This window comes from Micromys minutus (assembly GCF_963924665.1).
Source record: "Micromys minutus genome assembly, chromosome: 2".
Taxonomy (NCBI): domain Eukaryota; kingdom Metazoa; phylum Chordata; class Mammalia; order Rodentia; family Muridae; genus Micromys; species Micromys minutus.
The window spans coordinates 55,091,943-55,110,498 of record NC_137971.1 but is presented as its reverse complement, the minus strand read 5'-3'; the positions used below and the strand labels follow the sequence as shown (position 1 = coordinate 55,110,498).

General features: G+C 50.0%; 1 protein-coding gene and 1 pseudogene across 9 annotated transcripts in view; one reads left to right on the top strand and one right to left on the bottom strand.

Moving 5' to 3' along the window:
- ANO1 (anoctamin 1) overlaps positions 1 to 18,556 on the bottom strand; it is a gene marked incomplete at its 5' end in the record, with an annotated part of 147,934 nt that overhangs the window by 13,125 nt on the left and 116,253 nt on the right. For 5 of the 8 annotated variants that reach the window (XM_080911310.1, XM_080911312.1, XM_080911313.1 and 2 more), the window contains 8 exons: positions 3,690 to 3,842; positions 7,819 to 7,964; positions 8,775 to 8,875; positions 12,200 to 12,257; positions 12,701 to 12,812; positions 12,992 to 13,193; positions 16,137 to 16,211; positions 17,180 to 17,257. In XM_080911310.1, the coding sequence (XP_080767436.1) occupies positions 3,690 to 3,842; positions 7,819 to 7,964; positions 8,775 to 8,875; positions 12,200 to 12,257; positions 12,701 to 12,812; positions 12,992 to 13,193; positions 16,137 to 16,211; positions 17,180 to 17,257 (925 nt within the window). The remainder of the gene's footprint in view (positions 1 to 3,689; positions 3,843 to 7,818; positions 7,965 to 8,774; positions 8,876 to 12,199; positions 12,258 to 12,700; positions 12,813 to 12,991; positions 13,194 to 16,136; positions 16,212 to 17,179; positions 17,258 to 18,556) is intronic. The other 3 variants (XM_080911309.1, XM_080911314.1, XM_080911316.1) reach the window with 1 other exon arrangement.
- On the top strand, positions 9,654 to 10,045 carry LOC308416358 (cytochrome b-c1 complex subunit 7-like; annotated as a pseudogene). The gene has a single exon. The product of its transcript is annotated as a cytochrome b-c1 complex subunit 7-like (transcript).

The window sequence follows — 18,556 nt, the reverse complement described above, 5'->3', positions numbered from 1 at the left end:
CATAGATCTATTTTTGAGACAGGATCTTACTCTATAACCCAGGTTATGGCCTGGAACTCATTATGTAGCTTGGGCTGACCTTAAACATATAGTAATCCCCTGCCTCATCCTTCTGAGTGCACTTAGATTTACAAGCATGGCTATGCTCCATTTGTAGATATGTTTTTATTTTAACATTTCTTTTCAATTTTTCAGGGCATAAACCAGGAATAGAACTGCTAGGTGATTGATAACTCTGCAATGTACTTTAATCTCAGAATTCCAGTCAGAATGGAAGCAGAAAGTTTTTCCTTTCCCTTCTTCAATTGTTTGAGACAGGGTCTCACTGTTAGTTTTAGCTGACCTGGAACTTACAGAGATCCATCTGCCTCTGTTTCCGGTTGGAAACAAAATCATGTGCCAGAGTAGCTAGCTAAAGTTGGTTTTTACTTTATTTATTATTTTTGGAGACAGGTTCTAATGTAGCTTAAACTTGAAATGGGGAGACCCTGAATGTCTGATCTTTTTGCTTTTATCTCTTGAGTAGTGGGATTCGGGGTGTGTGAGATTACATGTGGTTCCTTTTCTCCTTCTTCCTCTCCTCCTCCTCTGTTTCCTTCTCCTCTACCACTCCAGAGGACTCCAAACCCCATTTCTAATAGCTTGATAAGGAAGCATGCTGGGCAGGCCAGGTGCTCCATGAGAGTATGGCACCCACTCATCTCAGTGCTGGGACCAGTGGCTAGAACGTCTATATGCATTATAGCAAAGGAAGTCATTACTGCCTGAAAACCGGCATTCTGGGATTCCCTACATACATTGTGTTGGCCCCCAACAGAGAATTCCTTCCAAGAGGTCGTGAGATAAAGGCTTCTGTAGTCAAGAGCACAGCTGCTACTAGCCAGGGTCTGTGGGGGTGCAGGCCACCGGCGCCACTGGGTCTCCTGTCCCCTGGGAACACTGTCCCAGAGGCTCTGCACGGATCAGAGGAGGAAGACAAAAGCCCCTTTGAGCAAAAGGTTATAGCACAGGAGGCCACAAACAAGCATGTGAAAGGCAGATCACGCCTCCAACCAACTGGGCAGGAACCAGGAAGCAGCCGCTGATCCGTGAGGCCTGGGAAAAAGCAAGGAGCCTGGAGGGAGAGCTCTGAGGACACACCAGGAGCCCCATGGGGGTGGGGAAGCCAGGGAAGCCAGGAGGCCACCCACATTATCCTGTTCTCCTTGGTGGGTTTCTAGGTTTTTGGAGGATACTCCCTCTAGGGATAGCCAGCCTCTGTCCTGAAGCAGAATTCACCAAATAGTGGCATACACACTAGGAATTTCACTGGGGGCATTTTCACAGACTCAACAGCGGACAATGTGGCCATATGCTTTTTTTTCCTTTCTAACTATGGGACAGTAAACTAAAGAGTTTCTTAAAATTACCTAGTAGAGCCCAAGTTCCCTTAGGGTCTCCAGCATTCAGTACACAGTTTGCAATGTTGATCCTCTATTCAATTAAGAGCCAAGGGGCTCTGGTTTTCTGGGCAGTGGAAATGAGACCCTGCCCAGGCTTCTTCCAAGGTTTCTCCAAGGGCCCAACAAGCAGAAAGTTCCAGGAGAATTTTGCAATAGACACACCTCTGGACTTGTCTTAGAGAAGGGTGTGGGGTGCCCATCCTGCTGCTCAGACATGGCCCAGGGCTGTTCCTGTAACAGCCCTCTGGAGAATGGCTTTTACATTTTAAGAACAGAAGAGAAACTGGCTGCACTTGGCCTTCCACTAAGAACAGTTGTATTCCAAAGCTAAGGTAAGCCAAGAGTTCCTGAAGGGCTCTTATAGCTCCGAAGTCACCAATCTAGCCATACCTGGATGTGACTTACCCTATGACCACAGTGGGGCAGAATAGGGGACTTTGGGGGCTGGGAGGGTCAGCTTGTCTAGAGAATTTTAGTGCTTTTAAAGTCTGTGGGCAGAATCCAGGCCCACTTAGGTGTCTGTTTTTATTGCCTGAGTTGCCTGGGTAGGAGGTGGCATCAGGAAGCCACAGTGCCCAGGCTATGGCAATTCCATCCAGCTTACTGTAGGGATGCTCAGAGGAGCCCAGCCCACCTCCCCTCAAAGGCAGCTGGAAGGCTGTAGGATGCAATTATTCCTGGCGGGGACTGGCCACGCTGCCAGAAGCCAGTGGACAGCCTAAGGAGCATCTAGCCTGGAGGAGACTCTAACTAAAGCAGGAGAGAATATGGAGTGAATGGTGCACTCTGAGGTTCCCACAGGTGTGGGTGGCACTACCTGAGTTCCCCATGGAATGACCTGGAGGTGCAGGGGGCTGGGAATCTTAGAAAGGCCAATACCACCCCTAACAGTCCTGCAAATTCCTGTCTGTGTCACAGAACCTAACCCAATGATCCCTTATCACTAGGGGACTATAATCTATATGGGGAGGTGACCAATGGCTTCCCTCACGTGATTTAGTCTGCACAAAGATGCCCTTCTCACTGAGACTGTTCAAGAGGAGATGGATTAAAGAATAGTGGGTCTCCTTTAGGAAAAGGAGGACAGCATCCCTACTGACTCTGGTTGAGGTACTCATGGCATCGGGAGCTCTGTGAAGCCCATCTTTCATGTCCTCTACTCTTCCTGGATACACTCAGTGTCTCTTCTTAAGTGCCTCTGATGATGGGATGCTCACTACCAGGGAGATGTGTGGCGTTCCTTTGATGCCATGGGCTGCTGAAGTATTGTGTACCCCACTCTCCACCCCCGTTCTCCATGTACACTGCAGGCAGAAGACTCAGGGTCCACAGTCCCACACTGAGTTTCATCCTGGCTTTGAACTTCATGGGGAAGTCGTCAAGGATAAGACTATACTTCCTTGGCTATAGAAGGCATCCCTTCCAAAAACATTTTTAAAAGGTTTTACTTGTGTGTGTGGGTATGTGTATGTATGAGTGTAGGTGCCCTTGTAGGCCAGAAGAAGGCATTGGATCCCCTAGAGATGAAGATTGTGAGATGCCCAACATGAGATTAGTTGGTTAGATACACAACATGAAGTTAGGTCTGTAAGAGCAGCCAATGCTTCTAACTGGTGCACACTCCCTCCAGCCCCAGCTCCTTTCTTTCCTATGAGCACTGTTCTTTCCCATGAGCTGTAGTTGTACAGGAGGCAGGGGGCACTTGCTGAGTCGCCAGTGCTCTGTCTCCATGTCTATCTTTTAGCTCTGGGGCCACCCCACTGTTGGGGATGGGGCATTGAGAATAAGCATGGAGAAAAAAGTCCCCTCATGTCTGATGCACCCTGCGCCCCAGGAGAGTCATCACAAATTTACTTAAAACATGTCTTTGGTGTGTGTGTGTGTGTGTGTGTGTGTGTGTGTGTGTGTGTGTGATTTTTTTTTTTTTGTAACTTCAGTTGTGTTGTTCGGGAACATGAACTTTGTGGATAACAATGTCATGTCACAATACCACAGATTATCAGACATGCCTGGGAGAGCAACATCAGTGGATGGCTGAGACAGGCAGACAGCTGACAAACAGTTCCATATCTTATTGGTAGCTGAGACATCTTGGAGGTTGGGGGACCAGTGGGACATGATTAACATCCTGCACCACTTGGGAAGGTGGTGGGAAAGCCCTGGTAGGGAGCACAGGGCTGGAGCCCGCTAGTTTCTCAAGAGTGGCACCTGCCCATGTGCTCTGAGCCCATCTCCCAACTCACTTACCGATGTCTTTGGCTCTGATGGCTACTGGCCTCCGTAGCTCGGTGACAAACTTTTTTGCATCCAGGCGGATCTCAATGATGTTGTTTAACAGGGCGAAGAGTGGAGCCAGAGGGAAGGATGCGACAAACAGGGTGACAAAGCCAAACTGAATGACTGCAGGGAGAACATGGTGTCAATGGTGCAGCCGCATTTTGCCCTGCACACAACGAGTGGCACCCTGCACACTGTCAGCAGTGCAGCTATGAGGTGCCCTATACCCAGCATTATTCAGACCAGGGCTGCCTGGTACCCTGCCCATCCGCATGGACCTGCATACAAGTACATGGAGCCTCTCGGGAGAGAGCCACTGCCATCTTGGACAATGCCCAGGTCCAGGGCACTAAAGACAGAAATCACTGAATCTAAAATTCAACATGGCTGGCCTTGAACTTGTGACAATCCTTCTGCCCCAGGCTCCCAAGTATGGCACTGTGCCATCATGTCTGAATTATTTATTTGTTGTGTGTCTGCATATGTATGTGCACATGTGCATGGGTGTGCATGTGTGCATGGAGACCAGAAGACATTGTAAATGCTGGTCTTCAGGTGCCACCCACCTATCTTTCTTTCCCTCCTTCCCTCCTTTCTTTCCCTTCTTCCTATCTCTCTCCCTCCCTCCCTCCCTTCCTTTAAGTAGATGCTCTCACTGGAACTTGGGGCTCATAGTAGGCTAGAATGACTGCCCAGAGAGTTCTAGGAATTCTCCTGTTTCTAGCTTCTCAGTGCTAGGATTACAAATATACCACCACCCTTGGCTTTTTACAAGTATACCGGGGACTGAATTCACGTCTTCATGTTTGTGCAGAAAGCACTTCATGTACTGAGGCATCTTGCCAGTTCTACACTGTGTGATTTTTACACTCATCTATAAATGCACTCTGGTTGGTTCACCCTGGTATGACTCCTGAGTTACAGGCATGCTTGAAGTTCACAGGTCTGATCTTATGAAACCTCTGTTCATAGGTGCAGAATAAGAGAGCATGGCTTGGCCCAGCCCTGTGCCCAAATCTTCCTATGGTCAAGAAGGCCCGCTCCCATTACTATGTCTCAAGAGTCCTTCCTTTCCTCTCCCATCAGGCCTAGGAGAGTAGGAGGACATCTGTCTTTTGAGATCATCCCAGCCTTCTGTCTCCAGACTTCAGGCTGCTGTTCACTAGCCCTAGAAGCCTCAGTTAACTTGAGTTGAAAAAGGTCAGGAAAAGGTTACCAGAGGGACAAGAGTCAGAGAGCTGGTCCAGGAGATGTATGGCAGGACCTGGTCCAAGGGTGCTCCGTGCCAGGGGGTAAACAAGGAAGCTGCCGAATGTCACCCAGTGCTCAGATGGCTGAGTATAGCCATTGTTAGAGGGTGAGCAGGGCAAGAGGCTGTGGGAACTATCTCCCAGATGTCTTGGTGACCTATCTTTGGCCCTGAAGTATGGGGCAGTGGGATGGGATGCCTCTGCTGTTGTGTTTTGTGTGTGTGTGTGTGTGTGTGTGTGTGTGTGTGTGTGTGTGAGGTTATGATGAAGTAGGACCAGCCGTGACTGCTGAGGATTAGGCTCAAGGTTGTTGTAGGTGGGTTTTCCCACTTTAAAACATTTTCTGACACAGGATCTCATGTAGTAGCCCAGGTTGGCCTCCAATTTACCATATAGCCAAACATGGCCTTGACCTTCTGATGGTTCTGTCTCCACTTCTCAAGTGCTGAGACTGCAGTGCAGGCCTGCACTACCATGCTCGGCTTATGCTGAGATTGAATCCAGGGCCTTGCACATGCTAGGCAAACACTCCACTGAAGTCCTACTTGGTTTTTCTACTTCGGAGTGATGTCACTGCCTCATCCATCATGAAGGGGACAAGTGGGAGCGAAGGGTTCCGGAGCTCAAGTTGGTGTGGGAAAGCCTCCCACCTGTATCTGTGAGATCTTGTGCTAGCCTTAGGTTTTCCTGGAGGACAAGATGGCAGCTGATGTGACAGAGAGAAAGCCAGGTGAGGAATGCACTTGGGTGCTGGACTGGGCTGGGCTACTCGACACATAACAGACCTTTGTCCCTGAGATCTTATTCCTAAGCCCTGGAGAATCATGGCAGCCTCAGGTGAGAGTTCAGTAGTAAGATAACTGACCATGTTTCAGTCAACTGCAGGGCACTTCTCCGTGGCATCTTGTTTCCTAAAGCCTCCTCAACTTGTTCCTCAGAGCAGGGGCTCAACTTTAGGGGAAGGGGGACCAGTGCCCACACTCTACTGACCCTGGGGATGAACAGGGGAACAAAGGAGCCTGGAGTCCTGTTTGCTCCCTAGCTTCATACTCTCCTGAATCTTGGGGCGAGATGACTCCAGTTGGGAACAACCAGCCTGGAACCACATAAGCAAACAGAGAGTGGCTGGGAGGTGTTTCTGGGGGCAGAGTGCTGCAGCCTAGAGGTCACCTGCTCATCACTGCCCTCCAAGCCAAAGCGGAGGAGCAATGTGGCCACTACAGGCCAGGCCTGGCTTGCTTTTCAGCACTGTGAATAACACAGAATCCAGAGCAGTCCCTCCCATGCTAGGACCTGGGGCAAGCCTGATTCTGCATATTCGAGTCCTGTCCACGGTGGCTGAGGTCATCCCATTCTAAGCCCCTTGCACTGAGTCTTCCTGTGTGTGTTCACTCATCCATACGTTCAGTGACCATGCACTGAGCATCTGCTGTATACTCAGACATGCACCGAGTGTACTTGGGCCCATTCTAGGGTGGGACAGGGCTCCATCCTTTTGTGAGACAGACAAAAAAGGAATTAAAATGGGGCCAGAGGAGGAGTTAGGTCCTAGGCATGGGGAAGGACTAACTTTTTTAGCCACCGTGGTCAGAGAAAATTTTTATTGGGAGACACTCAGAGTCCTGAAGGAAGGAAGAGAGAGGATCCATGCAGGTATTTGAGGGAGAGCATTCCACCAGAGGTACCATAAAGGCAGAGGCTGCATGGCACACCTGAGCTGCATGCTTACAGAACAACGTGGAGTTCGGTGTGAGCACAGCTTAGGGGCTGGATCAACAGACGGGAGCCTGGGAGGCCCCAAGGCTGCACAGGCCACACCTGGCTTTGCCTATCTCCCAGCATCCATCTATGCAGGGACACTGGCTGTTAATGAAGCTTTCCCAGGCTTCCCTATGAGTACTGGATTTACGCTGGGGTCACAGAAAGCCCAGGCAGAGTCAAGTATCTTGGTGAAGTATCAGGAAGAAGAGAGGTGTCACAGACCCAAAGAAGGACTTTAAAAGGGTGTGGCTATGGTCCCCAAGTGCCCAGGCCTCTATGGAGCTAGTATTGCTGTTGAGGGAAGTAGAGGGAGAAGGAATTTTTGCTCCGCCTTATGTGTCACAGTGTGGCAAGTGACCATGTGCTGCCTGTCCTGGGTCTTTGGAAGACAAGTTTGGAAGAAAAGAGACAGTGTTTATAGCCCTGGGGAGGAACAGAACCTAAAGCCAAGAATCTAGGCTAAGCATCTCCTACTCCTGCCTCACTGATGAAAGGGTGAGTGCACTGAGGGTCAGGTCGTGGGCATCCCAGCCCATGGTCCTTTCCCTGTTTCTAACCTAGCCTGTGTGTGTGTGTGTGTGTGTGTGTGTGTGTGTGTGTGTGTGTTTGTGCACCACAGGTATATGTGAAGGTCAGAGGTCAGCTTCCTGTATCACTCCTCAGGTATGGCCCATTGTATGTTTTTGGCACCCATCTCTTATTGGCTTGTCACTCATCAGGCTAGGCTGGCTGGCTGGCTAGGGAACCCCAAGGACGCTCTTGTCTGCCTCCTCCATACTGGGATTACAAGCACATATCACCATAACTTCTTCTTTTAAATGTGGGTCCAGGGATTGAACTTAAATTCTAGAGCTCATAAAATAATTTACTGAGCCCTCTCCCTAGATTGGTTTCTCTTTTGTTGTTGTTTGCTTTGATTTTTGAGAGTGGGTCTCATTATGTAGCCCAGGCTGGCCTCATAGTCAAGAGCCTCCTGCCACAGCCTCGAAGTTCTGGGGTCACAGGCAGGTCACTATACCAAGATCAATCGTCATTGTCTGCATCCCCCCACGACCTGTGCCCACCGCCCTGGCCGGGATAGCACTCACTCATTTCCATGTACTCGGGCGTGAGGCCAGCGAAGGGTTCGAGGTTGAAATCCACCTCATAGCGCTGCTTCCGCTTCATGTACTCCTCACGGTCTGAGGGGCTCTGCCTGCGCAGCTTCAGGTAGCGGATGAATTTTTTCATCTTCCTGCAGGGGGCGCTGTGTCAGCAGGCGGCCAGCGGTGGAGGCTGCCCTGTCTGCTCTAAGCCTAAACCACTGGTTAGTGTCCAGAAAGAGGCATCTTCTTTTATTGTTTTGTTTTGAGTCAGGGTCTCACTATTAGACCAGGTGGGCCTCAAACTCACAGAGATCCACCTTTCTCTCCTTCCCTCACGCTGGGAGCAAAGGCATGTACTACCGTGCCGGGCTCGATGCCTGTTGGAAGGGGACTGACTGATCGCTCTGCCCTTCTCCCAGAGGCAGCACAGCACAGTTCTTTTTTTTTAAAGGTTGTAATTAAGTATTTGTGGGTACATATACATACACATATGTATATATGAAACAATAATATAGGAAAAGAGGCTATTAATTTGAGGGGATACAGCACAGTTCTTAAGATGCTGAAGGGCAGGGAAAGGAAGAGGCCACCTATCGCCATGGGAGGCCCTTGGAAGGAGAAGTGTATGCTGTGCTATGTCCCTGAGGCCTCTCCTCAGGTCCTGGCTCCAGGGAACCTGCACCTCTGAGGAGCAAAATGAGGGGACTAACCCCTGGCTAGACACTCTGCCGCTCAGGAGCCAGCACTCAGCCAGGCTGTGGGGCACCCTGAAAGTGGAGCTTCATACCTCCTTGTCTACAATGGGGCAACTTTTGCTCCAAGCCCCTCTCCCCATTTTCTCACCTCCTAGATTCTGATGTCCTCTATTTCCAAAGAGGCTGACGCCTCTCCTGTTATACTAGAGTCCACCCAAGTGTCCCCCACATCACTTTGTCCCCACCATGGCAGGTTCCACTTACGGGATGCCGATCTCGAAGAGATTGTTCTGGATTAGCTGCTTGCCCAACATGATGATGCTCAGCTGGATACAGAGCTCCATGAGGCAGCCGCCTGGGGCACACTGTGGGACAGAGGGCAAGTTAGATCTAGTCTGGGTAGGGGGAGGCTGACCCTCAGCTTGTGGGCTGACTCATGGCCTCTTAAGAGTTAGGTTCAGGGATGAGGGGGATGGGCAGGTAAGAGCACTTGCTGTGCAAACATGAGGATCCGAGGCTGACTCCCCAGCCAAGTGTGGTTACATGTTATCTCAGCACTGTGAGGTGGGGGCAAAGGCAAGAGGACACTGAGATCTCTCTGTACAGTCAAACTAGCTGTAGTAGTGAGCGCCCAATTCAGTGAGAGACCCTATCACAAGGCATTAGGAGGAAAGTGTTAGAGGAAGACACCTGACTTTCTCCTCTAGCCAACTCGAATGCACATATCTGCACATGCGCACACACACATACCTATGCACACACACACACATGAACATGACATGCACACACTGGGGGTGGTTCACATCTGCACCTTCTGAAACCCTGAGAATAAGACCTTATTTTGGGAAGAAGTCATTGCCCTGCTTCAGTGACCAGTGTCCTTGGGAGAACACGAAGATCCACAGGGAGACAGTACCTAGAGTGATGCAGAGAGGGCCACCAAGAAGCCAGGCATGGTGGTACACACCTATAATTCCAGCACTGTAGAAGTGGAGGTAGGAGGATCAGGAGTTCAAAGTCAAACTCAGCTATGCGAGTTCAAAGTCAAGCTATGGTAGACCTTGTCTCAAAAAAAGGGGGAGGGGTCTTGGCTCAGTCAGTGAAGTGCTTGCCTCACAAGTATAAGAGGATGTCATTCGAAAAATGGCGGGCCGACCTGCAGTTGCAGCATCAAGCAAGTGACTGGATGGATTTTGAAAGTGGTATTATAATGCTGCAGGATTCAATAAACTGGGGTCAATGCGAGATGATACATTACATGAAACTGAAGATGTAAAAGAAGCCATAAGAAGGCTTCCCGAGGACCTTTATGATGACAGAATGTTTCGAATTAAGAGAGCCCTAGACCTGACTATTCCCGAGGACCTTTATAATGACAGAATGTTTCGAATTAAGAGAGCCCCAGACCTGACTACGAGGCATCAGATCTTGCCTAAGGATCAGTGGACAGAATATGAGGAGGACAAATTCTACCTTGAACCCCAGATGAAAGAGGTTATTCGGGAAAGGAGAGAGAAGAGTGGGCAAAGAAGTGATCTCGTAGTTAAAATCTGTGGATGTGCCTGATCTCACCAGATTTTTAATGAAGTTATTTCAACCTGAATCACAATTTAAGAAATATTTGCTCTACATATGCCTCACTTTAAATAAATGTCTGTTGTAAAAAAAAAAAAAAAAAAAAAAGAGGATGTCATGCAAGAAGCAAAAAACATTTCGCAGACTTTCTGTAAACCCCACACCTGCAGAGGAAGCCCTGGGGTGTCTGGGCCATGGTCAGATAGCTGAAGTAGGTGTCCTCCACTGTTGGATTATTCCGGGCCTGAGGTCGTCCCTTTGTGCTTCATTCCTTCTCAGGAAGGCTCTAGTGTCGTGTGTGTGTGTGTGTGTGTGTGTGTGTGTGTGTGTGTGTGTATGTGTGTGTATGTGTGTGTGTGTGTATGTGTGTGTGTGTATGTGTGTATGTTTGTATGTGTGTGTATGTGTGTGTATGTGTATATGTGTGTGTATGTGCATGTGTATGTGTGTATGTGTGTATGTATATGTGTGTGTATGTGTATATGTATGTATGTATATGTGTGTATGTGTGTATGTGTATATGTATGTATGTGTATGTGTGTATGTGTGTATGTGTATATGTGTGTGTATGTGCAGGTGTATGTGTATATGTGTGTGTATGTGTATATGTGTGTGTATGTGTGTGTATGTATATGTGTGTGTATGTGTGTGTGTATGTCTATATGTGTGTATGTGTGTGTGTATCTGTATATCTCTGTGTGTATGTGTGTGTATATATGTATGTGTGTGTATGTTTGTATGTGTGTGAATGTGTGTATGTGTGTGTGTATGTGTGTATGTGTGTGTATGTGTATATGTGTGTATGTGTGGTAAGCTGAGATTTCTGTGGGCTGGAAATGTTGACTGGTTACCTAGAGACTTGAGTCACTGACAGATGCAGTGGAGCAAGCCTGTGTGTCAAGACTCCGTGTTAGAAGATGACAGGACCAGAAGCCAGACATCCCCAGCACTCAGTCTGAGGACTGAGAAGTGGATGCTGCCATGCTAGAGTTAGAGAGGACGCAGCTAAAGTCTAGCTTTTTTCCTTCTTAATTTACCTTAACTGGGGAGGGAAATAGTCAAAGCCTAACAAAATGGAAAATAGCCCAAAGGGAGGTAATTGGGAGTGAGGGGGCTGAAGGGGAGAGGAAAGGGGAAGAAGGAGCTGTTAAGGGGGACACTGAGGAGCAAAGGGTGGACATGATCAAAATATGTTACATATATGTACGAGCATGTAATGAGTTCTGTCATCTGTAATCAGTATGTACTGATAAGGCAGGCCAGGTTCGATAGCTCTGTGGGTAAAGGTGCTCGCCACTGAGCATCAAGACTGAGTTCAATCCTAGGGAACCGTATGGTGGAAGGAGTGAACTGACTCCGGCAACTTGTCCTCTGGTCTCCACACATGCACACGTATACACACACAACAATAAGTAAATGTAGCAAAATTAAGATAAAAAAGAAGGCCCGAGAGTGACTGCGCTACTGAGAGCAGAGGATCTGGGTTCCCAGCACCCGTATCAGTTGGTTCATAACCAGTTCCAGGGGCTCTGATGCCTTCTGGTCTCTGTAGGCACCTGAACATGTGTGATGTTCATAGACTTAAGAAGACACACAAATGTACATATAACTAATTAAGAAATCAATGCATCTTTATAAAATAAAAAATGCAAACATTCGAACCAAAAAAGTGTCAACAAAAACTAGGCAGGATGCCCTCTCCATCTTCCCCTCCCTTCTTCTTTCCTTGAGATGGAATCTCTCTGTGTGGCTCAGACTGGTCTCAGCTGAGATGGAGGGTGTGGACTTTTCCCCACTGGGATCCTGGGCTGTGTAAACAGAGAACAGGAGCATTCGTGGCTGTGTTTCCTGTCTGTGGCCATGTGATGTGACCCTTGCTGCTGTGACTTCTCCGCCATGATATGCCGAACCCTAGAGCTGTGAGTTGAAGTCAACCCTTTCTCCCTTAAGTTGCTTTTGTCAGGGTGTGTTAATCACCGTGACAGGGAAAGAGACTGTGACATTACAAAGCTCTGTGGATGTGTGAAGATGTAAGGAAGTATCCCCCTGTGGTGTAGAAGTGCAGAGGACAGGAAGCTACGCAGAAGGCTGCTGGGAAGTGGGTGATGTGTTACCTCCTCCATCCGGAAAGAGCGGAAGATATACACGTAATCGCCGGGCCGACCAACAAACCTGGGAGAGTTGAGGTAATAGTTAGGGAGGAGCTGGACTCAGCCCCCAGAAGCTGCCATCTAAAGAACCTATGCTTCTATGTGGATCCTCAGTCAGAGCCACCAGGATTTTAAATGGGCTCCCTCCTTTCCAGGCTGGTCCTCAGTACACACACCCCTGTGCCACCTGGCCTGCTGAGGGGACTATCAGAGGTTGCCATCTTAGCTGTTGTCTGGGGCCTATTGACAAAGGTCCCCACTGCCTGAGGTCTGTATCACTAGGGAACCCCTATGCTCTGTCGACCCAGCTAAAGCCAGCCCTCCCCAGAGCATCATGGGCCATGGAAGCTACACTTCCTGTATTCCCTGGTCTATGGGGGCCTCCCACCATCAAGAGGGACAAGGTAGGACAGAGCCTTCTACCAGAGTGGAGGAGGCAAGGAACCAGGATGGAGGAGTTCCTACCGGCCTTTGAAGAAGGCGACATAGAAGATGGGAGTGTAGGAGTTGACGAACTTGAGCAGGAAGGCCTTGAAGGTTAGCCTCTCCTCGAAGCTCTTCTCTGTCTTCGGGACCTCTGAGGAGAGACATACAGTGCTGACTGGGCCAGCTGCTAGCCACTCACAGATAGGCCAGGCCAGGGGCAGTTGGGACTGGCCAGAGCTCGATGGCCAGGCTGCCCGCCCCAAGGCTAGCCCTGCACCAGGCCCTGCACCAGGCCCATGCTACCTCCCCTGTCCTGCATGTGGCACTCACCAATCTTGGTGAGCCACCTGGCAATGCAGCCGTAAACTTCATCCAGCAGAATGATGACTACAAGGTTGATGATGACAGCGGTGGCCGTGACTGTAACCCGGATGTTGGACCGCACAGATGGGGAGGAGTTCATGGCCAAGGCTGCAGCTGTGGAGATTCTATAGATGATAACTCCGAGAACGATTGCAAATGTCACTGCGATCTGCAGGGCAGGCGTAGACATGCTTAGCGGGAACGGTAGAGGTGGTTTGGGGAAAGCGAAGAGCTCCTGGGAACCTGCCTGTCTGCTCCTAACCCCCAATTTTCCTGCATCGGAACTAAAGCTGAAATTACTGGAGTGCCCACCAGATGCCGGGTGCTCTGCAGGAGCCAACCCACAGAACAAGAATAAAAAGCTGGAAAGACTTCCAGGATCAGAGAGGTCGTGTGGCTGGGACAGGGCTTCACTAGCTGGTCCTTCCAAGCCTAAAGTTTACCAGATCTATGTACAATCATTCCTTATTGTCCTGTATGTAGAGCCCAGGACACTGTAGCCACAACCCCAGTGGCTGTTCTGGTGGATGATAGAGCAGACTGGCTGCTGTGGACGCTTCTTGCCCAACCTGGGGTGACTACGGTAGCAGACTTCTTAGATGGCATGCAAGGCCGGGCCAGGTGCCCTCACGGCCACTGTGGGCAGGCAGATGATGGCATCCTGCAGGTTTGCTGGGACATGGCCAGGGTCCTCATCCCACAGGTTTCTTGGAGCTACCTTTTAGCTCTTCCATAACAGCAGGTCCCAAAGCTAGCCAACCCCATCTTAACATCCCATGGAACTCAGACTGCTGGAGCCTGAGAGATGGGTGGGAAGCTAGTGACAGGTTTGTTCCGCCTGCTACAGTCGTCTGTCTGGGTTCCTTTTCCTTTTGGCATAGGTCCATGGGTAAGACCCAGTCTCTGCCCAGCCCAAGGGTGTGGACACCCCACCCTAGAGCTTGCTGGGCGACGGTGGGCATGTCTGAGGCTTGAAAAGCAAAGCATAGCTGGGCTTTAGCCACTTAATGTGTAGGTTTTGGCTGCTCTAGGCAGGCTCTGGCCCTTATGCCCCTATGTCCTGGATGGAGTGGAGGCCTTGTTCTTGCTGGCATAATCCCTCGTGGCTCCTGGCACTGCTGCTCTATGTTGCCCACTCAGGGGACACGTCCTTTGGAATCTCTTCAGAAGACTTGCCCTGAACACTATGGGCCATAACCAGGCCTTTTCAGACATCTGTTAGTGACTAAATAGAAAAACACCCTGCCTGGGAAACCATCTGCAGCCCCCACTATGCCCTGAAAGCACAGGGCATGGATACCAGACCCCAAGCTGTGCCAGGGAGTGAGGTTTTCCTTGGAACACCCCTCAGGCCTGCCAAGTGGCCGCTCCTGGCCATAAGAACGTCTCTTGTGCCAGCATGCAGAGATGGGGAATGCTCTGGGTCTGTGGTGACTCAGCAGAGGCAGCCCTCCACCCTCCCGCTCCGAGGGAGCCACAAGCCACGTGCCCTGCACCCCAGCTGGCCATGCACACTGATGTCCTCAGACTTGGCACGTGTGGGGTATCAACATCTGTGTCTGAATGGAACTCTGGGGTCAGGGATGAAGCTGCATCCCCATCAGCCATGAACCTGTATCTCTTGTGACAGGACTTTCAGAGAAAGACAACCAGCTGGCTCCTGTGTCTGTCTACTCTGGCTTCATTCATCTACCTCTGCTAGCTCACCCTGTATTCCTTATTAAGCCTTTCTGCAGCAGAGGTACATTGTGGGAGGTTCTTCTGAGGAAGCCCCCTTCCCAGACAGGCAGACTCCGCTGCTCATCTTCTGCCCTGTTCTCAGCTTCCCCCCTTTTTTACCTGGAATGCAGAAGTGATGTTGGGTAATCAGGATGAGTGAGCAGAAGTCCAGGGAAGCCAGTGCCTCTGGTCACACCAGGCCCTAGGCTACCCACCCTCTTCCTAAACCATCACTGGTCCTTTTGCTAGAAGCAGCTGGACCGTGGGGCTGCTTGGTCCTGAGCTTTGCCCTGCACTGTCTGAGGGCTGAGGGTGTCATTCTCTGGTTATGCCTCAGCACCTGAGGGAACATGCCACCCTCACAATGAGGCTGAGAGTGTGTTTGTAGTACCAGAGGCCAAGATTCAGAAGCTCAGGAACAGCCTGGGCAGCACAGACTTCAGTGAACTGAACCAGAGAAAATGAGACTGAGCTTGACCTCCAGTGAGTTCCTGTCTTCTCCAGGGGAAAGATGGGTGAAGCTGAGGCCTGCACTGTCTTCCAGGAGAGGTGTACCCTGCCCAGAAAACCCAGCCTGACTCAAGGCTATCTGTCTATATGGAAAGAGGGGCCCTCCTGGAACAGATGAGAAATAAGCTGCTAGCTTTGCCCCTTCTGACTTGGCATTCCGAGGAACAGCCTTTTGATCCGTGTCCTCACCAGCAGCATTATGGAGTCAGGCCCAGCCAGCTGTGAAGACTGAATGGATCATTCCCTGGGAAGCCCTTGGAGCTGAAGGGAATCTTGGGCTGAGAGGTTAGGCGGCTGTGCCAGGATCTCATCAAAACCTCCCAGGCTAGATAAAGGTGACAAGTGGCTGGTGCCACATGAAGGTTGCAAAAGGCACAGGTGGTTTGAGGTAGAGGCCTGGTGGGGTGGATGGGAATAGGAGGCTCTAAAGAACCATGAGGCATTTGCTGGGTCATTAGAATCAGCCCAGAGCCACCTGTCCTGTTCTTCCTCTTTTTCTTAGATTTTGTTTTGAGAAGCCTCACTATGCAGCCCAGGCTGGTCTTGAACTTATAGCAATCCTCCTGTTTCAGCTTCTTGAGTGCCAGGATTACAAGAATATATTGCCATGCCTGGCCATCTTGTGAAATTTTGTTACTGGTTTCTCTAAGATTTGTCAGTTCGGTTTTGAGGGCACAGAGGAGATCCTGGTGCGAAGCCCCACTTAGGGAAAACTGTGTGTCACTGGATTCACATCACATACTCCAGGACCACTACAAAATCTAGCACATCTCAACCTAGGAATGGAAGAAGGGTGTCCTTCACTCCCTTTCTGTCTCATTGTGTCCCAAGATGAGTGTAGGTCATCCCTGACTCCAAGCCCCTCGAACCTTCTAGAACTTACCATGAAGATGATGGAGACAAGATTGGTGAAATAGGCTGGGAATCGGTCCCTCCAGGTCAGCTTCACCTTGTCGGTCTGCAACATGAAACCATCTGCTCACTCACTGGGAACCACCCTAGTGGGTGGACAGGAGTATGCACAAAAACTCAGAAACTTCCAGAAGGTGCTGAGCAAACATGACAGCACAGCAAGAGGAGAAGCACACAGGGCCTAGTCCCCTGTGAACAGGGTCACACGGGGACAGAGAAGGGATGGTCTCAGGGGCTAGTAGGCTTCCTCCGCATGGGCATGGCATTGCCCATAGCTCCCTAAGAACTGTGTGACCTGAGAGGGAGTGGCCCACATCTGGGACACTCTTCTCGCTCAGCAACTTCCTGTCCAGGCTCCAGGTCCTAAGCTGTTGGGCCATTTGTCTGGGTGCAGACCATAATAGCTATTTCTCCTTTGCTGAGCAGGTTGGAACAAGTGGCTAGCATTGCATATTAGAACCCAGAGCACTGTAAGGCCATGTTGACCTGGGGCCACATAGCTCGCCAAGGCTCTCTTGGGCCCTGAGCTGGCTGGCCTGGAGGAACCTCGGGGAGCAATTGGTCACTAGCCTCTTGGGCCCTGAGCTGTCTGGCCTGAAAGGACCTTGGAGAGCAGTTGGTCACTAGCCTGCAGAGTTTCAAGTGTATGGGGGAGGGGCTTTCAAAGACAAAAACACATTTGAGCCCAGCATGCTGGCACTGACGTCACACAGGAGGCCTCTCATTCCAGAGGTGTCTGCATGCATGCTCACAAGAAAACAAAAACGCAATCATGGACACTCGTGACAAGCATGTCTCCAGAACCCCACACAAAGCTGCCTCTGCCCCTTGTGGATCCCTGACAGCCATGCAGTGACATAGCAACACATGGCAGGCTGCAGGTGGGAAGTGGAGAGGGGACACAGATGGGAATGTTCTGAGAACACACCACAGAGGTAGCCAGGGACAGACACAGTGGCCAAGGAGGCCTGAGAACGGTGTCAAGGATTGAGTTGCCCCCAAACAGAGAAGTACCAATTTCACCCCTGCCATGGCTGTCCTAACTCTCTGCTTCCATTTGTTGGTTGGTTCTTCTGGAACATTCCGGCGCTTCTGAGGGTGGGCGGGGAAAGAGAGCACTGGGTGGCAGAAGGAGGGCATGGCACTGCTGATCTTGGATGTGGGTCTAGGCAACGGCTCACTCTCTCTGTGAGCACCATTTGCCAAGGCTGACTTGGGCTCTTGGCATTTTAAACAAGTTAACACACAACAGAGTCTCAATTCAAGGTCAGGGCAAGGGGAACGAGAAGTTTCCAGAATAAAGAATCCAGCCTGTAGTCCCCATAGGCTCTTTCCGTAACTTATCAGGCTGTGATTTCAATGGGTCAGAGCATGGAAAACATGGGTCTGTCCCCACTACCACACAGAAAGGGGTCACACCCAGAAGCACAGGTGACATGCCAATCAGTGGTTGATCTGTTTTAATAAACCAATTTCATGGGGCTGGACTGTAGCTTGTTGGTAGAATGGATCCCAGACCCACACAAACACATGGTGTCACATCCCTGGAATCCCAGCACATGAAGATGGGAGGCTGGAGGATTAGACATTTGAGGTAATCTTCAGTTCCACAGCTAGTGGGAAACCAGCGTGGGCTATATAAACCATGAACCAGCAAGAAGGCTCAGCCGGTAAAAGTGCTTATGGTCACATCAGCTGACCCGTTTTTTGATACTTTAGGACCCACACTATGGAAAGCGAGAACAGACTTCCTAAGGTTGTCTTCTGATCTCCACACATGCGCTGTGTCATAAACATACAAATAAATGTAATTTTTAAAAAAAGAATAAAACCACATGAAGTAACTTTTTCCCCCCATAGCTGGGGAAAAGTCAGTGCAAAGCTGTCCCGGGAGCCACAAGAAACAGGAGAACGAATGTGGCTATATGAACCCTGTAGGCTCAGGGCCCCCATCTTTCTGCAAGTCTGCAAAAACTGAAATCCCCAAACTCAAAACAAAAACAGAGCAAAACAAAACAAAACCAACAACAACAACAACAAAAAACAACAAACAAAAAAGAGAGAGAAATATACCCTCCTAAAATCTTTGTGGCTCTCTTGTTGTTCAAGAGCTGGGGCTGAGACAGCGTGAGGCAGCGGCTGCTCTCTAAAGTTGCTTTCTGGGACAGGTGTGGGATATGGGGGCTGCAAAACTCTGTGGCTTTAGGGACGAGCAGACACTTCTCTGTGTTCATTCCAGGCTGAGTCTCGTGACCAGAAAGCCACTAGGCCCACAGTACTGAGGAGGAGAGCTCAGATTGATTCCTGAGATTTCTCCATGAAGTCTTAGAGCCAGAGAAGTGCCCTGGGGACATGCCTGGGGCTTGTAGGGTCTCTCTTGGGGAGGCCATC